The 11,250-nt window shown below is 50.3% G+C and overlaps 1 protein-coding gene across 3 annotated transcripts in view; it reads left to right on the top strand.

Moving 5' to 3' along the window:
* The window catches only part of LOC140000111 (protein YIF1B-like), a 28,093-nt gene extending 16,843 nt beyond the window's left edge, over positions 1 to 11,250 (top strand). The window contains exons 3-4 of one of the 3 annotated variants that reach the window (XR_011805398.1): positions 5,644 to 8,424; positions 10,295 to 11,250. Coding sequence is in view for 2 of the 3 variants with exons in the window: in XM_072029849.1 (XP_071885950.1) it covers positions 10,739 to 10,780 (42 nt within the window). In the remaining variant the exon portion in view is untranslated. The remainder of the gene's footprint in view (positions 1 to 5,643; positions 8,425 to 10,294) is intronic. The other 2 variants (XM_072029849.1, XM_072029850.1) reach the window with 2 other exon arrangements.

Below are 11,250 nucleotides of genomic sequence, written 5' to 3'. Positions count from 1 at the left end.
TCCCATGCGGCTGTGCTCAGCGCTGCCCTGCAGCACCCTGCCACCAACAGGGCCCTGCCAAGGGGCACCTCCATGCAGCAGGAGCTATGGGGCAGCTGACAGAGAGCCCTGCATCACCAGCAGGGTGTTCGAGGCTTCTAGGGTGTCAGGGGCACCTGGCTTAGGCCACTCCAAGGGGCTTCTGCCAGACTTCCTCACCTCGCAGTGCAATCCAGCAGGACTCTCACAGCCTACTGCATTGCCCACCGCCCTCCCAGAAACAAGACCCAGCACGAGACCCTTCCAGGAGCTGCAGCTGCATGGCCCTGCAGCCAGAGACTTACCTTGTCAAGGGCTGTGCAGGTTTCTCCTGCAGGCAGCTCTCAGCACCCTCCCACTCCCAACTGCCTCCAACCCCTCTCTCCTCTCCTCTCCTCTCCCCATGGGGGTCAGAGCCCCCAGCCCTTCTGCGCTGTGCAGAGGAGCTGCTCCTGGGCAGAGCTGTCTCTCTGCACCAGGGCCCTCTTGCCAGGAGCTCTCCCTGTCCCAGGAGCCCAGCCCAGATCAGCAGCAGAGGCATTGGAATCAGCCCTCTGGGGGCTTTGGCGATGAGCCCATGAACCTCAGGCACTGAGAGTGCGTTGAAGAAATCTCTCAAGAAATCCAAGGCAGATGCAAGTTTCCTGCAGTGTCCCCCTGAGGGGGGACTCTGCTGGCACTGACACAGCCTCCCTTGGAGCTCATTAGAGCAGAACACTGGAGGCAGTGAGGACAGGTAGACAAATGTGAAGGTGACACTGATGTATTGAAAAACAGGCTTTGACCCCAGGCTCCTGGGAAGGGAGATCCTTTCCCTTCACACAGGAGCTCAGGGCTCTTCCTGGGCAGTAGGAGATGGGGATGTCCATGGCCCAGTGCAGGAGAAGGGTACGACTCCTGCCTGGTTCATGGCTGGTGAGGAGGCAATGAGACCCTGGTGCTTTAACAAGAAGCTGCCTCCTCATAGGCCTCGCTGTCGGAGACAAGAGCCCTAGCCATTGACACACAGACCTCAGGCCTGTTGGGACTTTCAGCCTTTCCAGTGTGCTTGCTCCTCTCCACACCAGGCTGTCCAAGAGATTCACAGACCTGCACCTCTTTCCCTGCTGGCTGTGTGGTGTCTCATCAGATCGGAGCCGAGCATGGTAACTTACATTTTCTTGGTGGCCATGCTCCTCATAAGGCAGCTCTGTAGGAAGTTGGCCTGGTTCCTGGTGAGCTCCTGGTGAGCTCGTATGGCATCCCTCGTGGTGCCCAGGCCCTCCTCCTCCTGGGCACTGCTCACTCAGCAGGGTCCCAGTCTGCCCTGATGTGTGGGGTTCCTCTTCCTCTGGTGCAGGATGAGGCTTTTCTTCTTGTAAATGTCAAGAGGTTTCTGTAGACAAAATCCTGCAGTTTCTCAAGGTTCCCCTGGACCTTGAATGCTCCATTCTTTCATCTGTTAATTTCTGCAGGAAGATGGCTCCCCCTGATTGTGCTGTCTCTCACAAGATAGCATCAATGAGGTGTTAGTAGATATTGTGGACAGTAGAGGAGTAACCAGTTGAACAGAATTGCAGCACAGACTCACAGAAGGCTGGTGGATGGAAGGCTGCCAGATTCCACCTTTTCTGTGCTTCTCATGTATGCTGTCATTTTGTCTGAAGCTGTGTCCTAAATGTTGTTAGGGTGGGCAAGGACAAAATTGGAAGGGCCAGACCCTAGCGGAGATCAATCTATCTATTGCTGTCAGAGACAATAAGAAAGGTTTTTATAATGAAAGGAGAGCAGAGGGGAAGGGAGGGGAGGGGAGGGGAGGGGAGGGAAAAGAGAATCTTCATCCTTTATTGGATGTGGGAAAACAGAATTAGAAGAGATGTGGAAAAGGCTGAGGTACTTAATGCATTCTTTACCTCAGTGTTTAGCAGCAAGACCAGTTGTTCCCCTAGTACTCAGCCCTCTGAGCTGGTAGATAAGGACCTTCAGCAGAATGAAGCTCTCATGAGGAAATGTTGAGAAAACTGCTACTGCACTCAGATGTGCACAAGTCTAGGGGGCTAGATGGCATCCACCCGTTGTTACTGAGGGAGCTGGCTGAAGTGCTCTCCAAGCTGCTTTCCATCACTGACCAGCAGTCCTGGCTATCAGGGGAGGTCCCAGTCACCCGGTGACTAGCAAACGTGACGTCTGTCTACAAGAAGGGCCGGAAGGAGGATCCGGGGAACTACAGGCCTGTCAGTCTGATCTTGGTGCTGGGGAAGCTCATGGAGCAGATTGTCTTGAGTACCATCCCGCAACGCTTCCAGGACAAGCAGGTGAGCAGGCCCAGTCATCATGAGTTTATCAACGCCAGGTCCTGCTTGGCAAATCTGATCCCCTTTGAAGATAAGGTTATGCTTTCAGTGGACAAGGGGAAGGCTGTGGACGTGGTCTACCTAGACCTCAGTAAGGCTTTTGAAACCATTTCCCACAGCATTCTCCCAGAGGAACTGGCGGCTCAAGGCCTGGATGGATGTATGCATCAATGGGTCGAAAACTGTCTGGGTGGCCAGGTCCAAATTGCTGTGGTGAATGGAGCTAAATGCAGCTGGAGGCCAGTCACTAGTGGTGTCCCACTGGGCCCAGTACTGGGGCCACTTCTTTTCAATATCTCCATCAGTGATCTGGACAAGGGGATCAAGTGCACCCTCAGTGAGTTTGCAGATGACACCTAGTTCAGAGAGAGTGTTGATCTCCTTGAGGGTAGGAAGGCTCTGCAGAGGGAAATGGATAGGCTGCACCCATGGGCTGAGGCCAACTGGATGAAGTTCAACAAGGCAAAGTGCCGGGTCCTGCACTTGGGCACAACAACCCCATGTAATGCCACAAGCTGGGGGAAGAGTGCGTGGAAAGCCGCCCAGCAGAAAGGCTCCTGGGGATATTGGTAGATAGTCAGCTGAATATGAGCCAGCAGTAACTAGGGGTAATGGTTTTAAACTGCAAGAGGGTAGATCCGGATTAGATATTAGAAAGTTGTTTACTCAGAGAATGATTAGGCACGGGAACAGGCTGCCCAGAGAAGCTGTGGCTGCCTCATCTCTGGAAGCAGGGCCAGGTTGGATGGGGCTTTCAGCAACCTGGTCTAGCGGAAGATGTCTCTGCCCATGGCAGGAGAGTTGGAATTATGTGATCTTTAAGGTCCTTTCCTACCCAAACTGTTCTGTGATTCTGTAAATACGAAAGGCAGCAACATACCAGCTACTAGGAAGAAAAATGAACTCTATCGCAGCCAAAACTAGGACAATATCCACCCCTAATTCCATACCATATACGTCATGCTTAGGTCCAACACTTTTCAATTAATCACCGCCACCTTTCCTGTCTTTTGATTGTTGTCTCTCTCCGTGCTACCCCAGCCCGAGAGACAACATCACTTGGCTGCCTGGACGTCTGCTCCCCAAGCAGGGACACCAGAGACAGACACACCGTGTCTAGCTCAAGTGCCAATTTATTGCTGCGTAGCATAGCTTCTTATACACATGACTGCCCCAGATCCCCGTGACCCTTTGCCCCACCCACGGTCCCTCCCAATCCTCCCCCCCACATTGATGTGCACACAAAAATATCATGCCCTTACTCTGTTGGTGTCTGTAACAATAACAATAACAACCTACTCCTTTTGTGTCTTTTTTTTTTTTGTCTTTTTTTTTTTTTTTTTTTCTCCCAGTTCTCTCCTTCATTGCATTGGATAAATAGATCTGTAGTGCTGAGCTGCCTCCTGGGTCAAACCACTGCAAGTCTTTTTGGTGCCTAGCATGGAGCACAAAGGTTGAGATGACAAATCGGACCAGAGCATTTTAAAAGTAAATTGTTATAAGCAATAGATCAGTTTAACAGTTGCTTTAACAGTTGCTGATCACAATGTTGATCTTTTTGATCTTGGGGCTGTTGTGCTTGTTTTCAGAATTGTGTTGTATAGCACATCACTAACTGTCTTGTCTTCCATGTCATGCTGTTCATCAATTCTGGGGGCTGGTTTAAGGTTACTGTTTTGATGTATGGGATAACACTGACTTATGACAGGATAAAATTATTGCCACCTCTGTACCTCGGGAACCATCTCTTCATCTCTTAGAAACTATTAATAGTTACATTATTTTACACTTTTTGCCTTTTCTCCTGTGCAGGGTGGGGCAGGAGGTGGGGGGATGGAACTGGTGTGGACAGTGGGGGACGTTTCTCCCCACTTCTTCACTCTCCCTTTCTTCTTCTCCTCCGGGCTAATTACAATAGCTCTTGAAAGCTTTGAATATCCGTGGGATGGCCGAACCAGCATGTTTCTGTTGTCCCATCTCCTAAATGTGATTCAGGTTTTGTATAATTTTAAACAACTACTTAAGCATGCCATCCAGAGATCTTTCCAGAGGCAGGAGAGTTAGGAGTGGCAGGGACTGTGTGAGGATATGGGCAGGAACCTAGAGCAGTGGGCACCTCCAGTGCTTTGGAGCTTCACCTCTGAGAATGTGCAGAATCCTAGAAAAAACTGTGAAATGCTTGAAAACTGCGTGTGATCACCCTGGCATTTCCAAAGAGACACAAATTACTGGAATGTGCTGGGGCTTGACCTGTGCTTAACAAGCCACAGGCAACACGTCTCCGACCCCTGGGACTTTTCCTGCAGGCACACGCCAGTCCCTGTGGCAGGCCCATCAGCCACTCCAACTTCTCCTGGACAGATGCTCCATTCTGTCAGTTGTTAATTTCTGTAGGCAGATGACTCACCCTGATTGTGCTGTCTCTCACAAGATAACAGCAACAGGAGTTGCAGGACGCTTTAGAGAATACGGCAGTAAGCAGTTGAACGGAATTACAGCATAGACTCAGGTAAGGGCAGGGGATGTAAAGCTGCCACGTTCCACCTTTTCTGTGCTTTTTTTCCATCCATTTTTTCGTTTGGTGTGGAGCTCAGTCCTCCATGTCTTGAAGCTGTGCAGGGACAAAATCAGAATGGCCAAATCCTAACTGGAGCTCTATCTGACTATTACTAACAAAAAGAGTAATTATATATATATATATATATATATATATATATACATATATATACACATAACAAGAGCATTAAGGAGCATCTCCATTCTGAATTGGATGTGAGGGGAATGATAGTGACATAGAACCATAGAAGACATGAGGAAAAGGCTGAGGTACTTAATTCCTTCGTTGCCTCAGTTTTTAGCAGCAAGACCAGTTGTTCCCCTGGTACTCAGCCTCCAGAGCTGGTAGATAGGTACAGGGAGCAGAATGAAACACTCATAATCCAGGAGGAAATAGTTAGAGAACTGCTACTCCACTTAGATATACACACATCTATGGGGCAGAATTGGATCCACCTGTCACTACTGAGGGAGCTGGCAGAATCACTTGCCAACCTGCAACCATCATTGATCAGCAGTCGTGGCTATCAGGGGAGGCTGCGGTCAACTGGCGACTAGCAAATGTGACGTCTGTCTACAGGAAGGGCTGGAAGGAGGAGTCGGGGACCTACGGATCTGTTATTCTGTCCACGATGCTGGGAAAGCTCATGGATCAGATTATCCGGAGTACCATCACACAACACATTTCCCCCTGTACTCGGCTCTGGTGAGGCCGCACCTCGAGTACTGTGTTCAGTTTTGGGTCCCTCGCTACAAGAAGGACATCGAGGTGCTTGAGCGGGTCCAAAGAAGGGCGACGAAGCTGGTGAGGGGCCTGGAGAACAAGTCCTACGAGGAGCGGCTGAGGGAGCTGGGCTTGTTCAGCCTGGAGAAGAGGAGGCTCGGGGGCGACCTTATTGCTCTCTACAGGTACCTCAAAGGAGGCTGTAGTGAGGTGGGGGTTGGCCTGTTCTCCCACGTGCCTGGTGACAGGACGAGGGGGAATGGGCTAAAGTTGCGCCAGGGGAGTTTTAGGTTGGATCTTAGGAAGAACTTCTTTACCGAAAGGGTTGTTAGGCACTGGAACAGACTGCCCAGGGAAGTGGTGGAGTCACCATCCCTGGAAGTCTTTAAAAGACGTTTAGATGTAGAGCTTAGGGATATGGTTTAGTGGGGACTGTTGGCGTTAGGTCAGAGGTTGGACTCGATGATCTTGAGGTCTCTTCCAACCTAGAAATTCTGTGATTCTGTGATTCTGTAACACTGAAAGAACAGTCGGGTGATCAGGCCATTTCAGTAGGTGGTTATCAAAGAGAGGTCCTGCTTGACAAATCTGATCTCCTTCTAAGACAAGGCAATGTGCTCAGTGGATGAAGGAATGGCTGTGGATGTGGTCTACCTAACCCTCCGTAAGGCTTTCGACACCTTTTCTCACAGAATTCTCCCGGAGAAACTGGCTGCTCAAGGCTTGGGCGCATGTATGCTTACCGTTGTGTCCCGCATGTTCGTGGGAAACCCGGTGCTAAATCATTTGTAGACGACCTGATTCTGGGTCAGGGTTCCGTACGTAGCAGAGCAGCTCCCTCGCTGCGATCTATTGAGAGTCAGCCCTTGACACGAGTTTTTGTCACTTTTCGCCCTTGCCACCACCGGGCGGAGGAGGGAAAGGCAAGGGGATGCGGTTGTCACGCGCAGACCTGCGCCTGCCTGCCGTTCACTCGTTCCCCCCTCGGGGGAGAACACTCTCGCTTTTCTCCCTCTTTTCCCTCTTACCCTCTTCCCATCACACGGCCCCACTTCCCCGCTCCACGCGGCATGGATTGGGTCTCTCTCCCGTCTCCTTCCCCGTTTTTTTTCCTCCCCCCCCCCCCCTTGCCGGGTCTGGGTTGACCTGGCGGCTCCGGCTCTCTGTTGGAGAGGGTCCAGAGGAGGGCGACGAAGATGGTGAAGGGCCTAGAGGGGAAGACATATGAGGAGCGGCTGAGGGCGCTGGGCCTGTTCAGCCTGGAGAAGAGGAGGCTGAGGGGGGACCTCATCGCAGTCTACAACTTCCTTGCGAGGGGGAGTGGAGAGGCAGGTGACCTATTCTCCGTAATCACCAGTGATAGGACCCGTGGGAAAGGTGTTAAGCTGAGGCAGGGGAAGTTTGGGCTGCACATCAGGAAGAGGTTCTTCACCAAGAGGGTGGTCGCACACTGGAGCAGGCTTCCCAGTGAAGTAGTCACTGCACCAAGCCTGTCTGAATTGAAGAAGCGATTGGACTGTGCACTTAGTCACATGGTCTAAACTTTTGGGTAGACCTGTGCGGTGCCAGCAGTTGGACTTGAACGTTATGGGTCCCTTCCAACTCGGGAGATTCTACGATTCTACGATTATTTCTTCATTATCTCTAATTCAGGAACGTGTGCAATAGTGCAAAGCCACCTACAAATTCCTTTCCCACACAAGACCCACAAGGATCATTGAGTCAAACGCCAGGCTCCACACAGAACCACCCATTATCGGAGGATGTTAGAGCGTTGTGCAAACGCTTGACTTGACTTGACTTCCAGCAGGCTTGGAGCCATGCCCAATGCCCTGGGCAGCTTGTCCCAGTGCCCGACCACCCTTTCAGTGAAAAACCTTTTCCTAACACCCAGCCTCTGCCTCCCCTGTCCCAGCTCCGTGCCGTTCTCTCGGGTCCTGTCACTGTCCCCAGAGAGCAGAGCTCAGCACCTGCCTGTGGTGCAGTTGCCTGAAGTAACTAGGAAAATAAAACTAACATTCACATCTTAAAGAAAATGCACAGCATTGAAAAGGCTTTCAGGGTAGGGCGTAGCTGCATTACCTGAGCATTCCCTAGGCTTCCAACCTTAGATGCTATTGCGCTGGGGGAACCTGGTGTGCTAGCTCTAAGGAACAGCACGGAGCATAGAGTGGAGTGGAGACACCATGGCTAGGCTCTGTGACCAGGTGCGGACTCGATTGTTCCTGTGCACGCTGAGACCGATAAGCTGCACTTTTTGCTACCCTGAGCCAACGACCTGTCATGTTTTGACAAATGCTGTATTCTAATGTACTTTTGCTCATTATTGTAGTGGTTTTACCGTGCTGGGCAGCTAAACCCCACAACCGCTCTCTCACGCCCCCTCCTTTAGATGAGGAGGGGGAGAAATAAAGCAAAGAACAACTCACGGGTTGAGATAAGGATAATTTAATTAAAGGGAAATAACTATAATAATTAAATCAAGACTACTATGAACTGAAAATTTAACTAAGGGGAAATAAAAGGGAAAGGGGAAAAGGGAGGGGAAAAGGGAAAATAAAAAGAAGGGAGGAAAACAAACCAACAAAATAAATGAAAGCTATATGGAAGTGCAGAGGAAAGAAATTACTCTCTACTTCCCACAAATGAGCGATGATTGACCGCGTCCTTGAAGCAAGGCCTCAACGCACGCAGCCAGTGTTCCAGAGGAGGACCGACGTCTTCTCAACGAGAGCCCACCCCTCCCCTCTTCTTCCTGTTTCCACCTTTTATTGCTGAGTGTGACATCACATGGTATGGAATATCCCTTTGATCGGTTTAGGTCAGCTGCCCTAGTGATGTTTCTCTCCTCACCTTTTGCCCACCCCCTAGGAGGGTTAGAGAAAGGCCCGATGCTGTGCCACTGCTGCTCAGCAGTAGACACAACACTGGTGTGATAACACTGCTGTTCCAGCTACAAGTCCAGAGTACGGCACTGTATGGGCTGCTGCCGGGAAAGTTAACATTCCAGCCAGACCCAGTACAATTATAATATCATTAAAATGCCAAAACACACCTCCATCCCAAAAGCTCCCTGCTTCCAAGGTGCGACCACCCCTCTCTGAGCATGTGCTCTGAATTTCTCAGAGCCTACTACTTTAAACAGAGACAAGAAACCTTTTCACCAATCCTAACTAAAATATGCTTGACTAGAGTCACTCAAGCTCCACCTCATAAATTGGCCTAAGAGAGAGGGTGTGTCAGGGAAGATACCATTGTTAGGGAAGGTACCATCATTAGGGAAGATACCACCATCAGGGGAGATGCCATCCCAAGGGAATACACCATCCTGAGGACCTCCTGACTCCTGGGATCAGTCGACGGGCTGAGCCTCTCTTCTCGCCCATTGGGACGCCTTTGGGTGAGATTTGAACACTAGGTTATATCGTGTGTCTCTGCGGAAACTTAGGAATCTCTATAGAGTCTTTGTGCCTTGTAACGCGTTCATTTCCAGGCTGCGCACCTGTGCCACCTCTGTATTTCATACATGCGTTATTGGTGAATCCGTGATTGTGATAGTTCAGGACCCTGAATCTGACCGGACCCGTAACGGTTAATCGGCTACACCCCTAAATGCCACACTGCCCCTCTGCTCCCCTCGTGAGGGAGCTGCAGGCCGCCAGGAGGCCTCCCCTCACTCTCCTCCAGGCTGAATTCTGACACGTATTCAACTTGCTGTCGACCAAAACCCCCAGATCCCTTTCTGCAAGGCTGCTCTCCAGCCTCTTCTGCTGGCCCTAAGTGGAACCCTGGGGAACCCCACTAGGGACTGGTCAACAGCCTGATGCAACCCCATTTCTGTAACCCCTTGAGCCCAACCCATCAGCCAACTTTTCACCCTAAACCGCATGTATTTATCTAGCTGTACAATGGACATTTAGTCCAGAAGGATACTGAGAGAAACAGTACTGAAAACTTGATGGAAATCCAAAACCTGGCATCCCTTGCTCAACTAGACGGGTGATGCTGTCATAAAAGGAAATTAAGTTTGTTAAACAGGACTTTCCCCTCATGAACCTGGGTGGGCTGTGATCAACTGCGTTGTCTTTCCGGTGTTCTTCAGTAATGCCCAGAAGAGTTTCTCCGTATTTTTACTAGGCTCTGAAGAGAGACTGGCGGGTCTGTAATTATTGGGCTCTTCTTTCTTGCCCTTCTTGAAACCTGTCACAATGATTGCCAGCCTACAGTCAACTTGGACCTCTCTGGGCTCCCAAGACCATTGAAAAATAATTGAGAGAGGTCTCACAAGGAGATTAGTCGGCCCTCTGAGAACCCTGGAATGAATCCCCTCAGGCCCCGTAGACTCATATGCATCCAGTGTGGGTTTGGCTAGGAGGTTTTTGTTACCGCACTCATGGCCCCCCAACTCTGGGCCCCTTGGGTCCCAGAGCCCATCATTGCTCTTGAAGACAGAGGCAAAAGAGACATTAAATGGCTCTGCTTCGCCTATGTCTGTGTTTGTGAGGTGACCATCCTCAGCAAGTAACGGACCAATGTTTCCTCTAGCCCTCCTTTAGCAGTTCACATCTTCAATACACATATTAATGTATATATCTGCGTTGTTGCCCACACTACTAGCCAGCTTCATCCCTGAGCTTTGCCTGCACAAATTTTCTCCCAACAGAGGCAAACAGCACCTCTGTAGCCCTGCCATGTCACACGACCTCGCTTCCAGTGGCCACACGCTTTCTTTTTGCACTTAAGCTCTAGAAGAAGATCCCTGCTCAGCCAAGCTGGCCTCCTGCCCCGCCTGCTTGACTTCCAACATTTTGGAATCGCCTGCTCCTGTGCTCTTAGGAGGTCGTGCTTAAAAAGATGGACCCCGATACCTTCCAAAACAGCTTCTCAGGGGATCTTCCGAACTAGTTCCCTGAGCAGCCTGAACTCTGCCCTCCCCGTGTCCAAAGTTCACAGAATTGGAGGGGTTGGAAGGGACCTCAAGAGATCATTGGGTCCAACCCCCCTGCCAAAAGCAGGCGTACTGGCAGTTTTCCTCCAATCGCCAAAGATTTTTAAATGTGAAGTGTCAATAGAGAGCTATTTGTGTTTGTATGTTCTTTCTTTGAAGTCTCTGCTGTCTGGGGGTTTCAGAACAACTGCTAACAACTAGTAACTGTTATGACTTCTGAATGGGACACTATGCAAGCCCCTGATATCTGGCCAGGCGGCCAGGAGATTAAGGAGAAGAAAGAAGCTGAAGGATGGCTAGAAGACAAAACTTGCAGGGAACGCTGTGTAAGCTTTTGACATGCTGCCAAGGAGTACAAAGGGGAAGGACAAGAAAAAAAAACTGAGAGGAAGACTACGAGCCTTCAGCATGAAAGACCCCCAGAGACCCCCAGGGGGACCACCAGAGACTGATGCGCATGCTCCAGTAGGAGGGTTTGGATCCCGGAAGCTAATTATAATAACCCATTTTTTTTAGGAGTAGTAATGAATATGTATCAGCCTAGGAGCATAAAAATCAGCTGCTTGATGTAACTGGTGTGCGTCCTGGTGGAGCAGAGACTCCCGGCGCACCCAGCGCTGTTTGCTTACCTCTATTCCTTTAATAAATTGTAAACTTTGATTATAATCCTA

This window comes from Anas platyrhynchos, chromosome 33 (genome assembly GCF_047663525.1).
Source record: "Anas platyrhynchos isolate ZD024472 breed Pekin duck chromosome 33, IASCAAS_PekinDuck_T2T, whole genome shotgun sequence".
Taxonomy (NCBI): Eukaryota; Metazoa; Chordata; class Aves; order Anseriformes; family Anatidae; genus Anas; species Anas platyrhynchos.
Note: the sequence above shows the minus strand (reverse complement) of the source record. Positions and strands in the feature narration are given on the sequence as shown.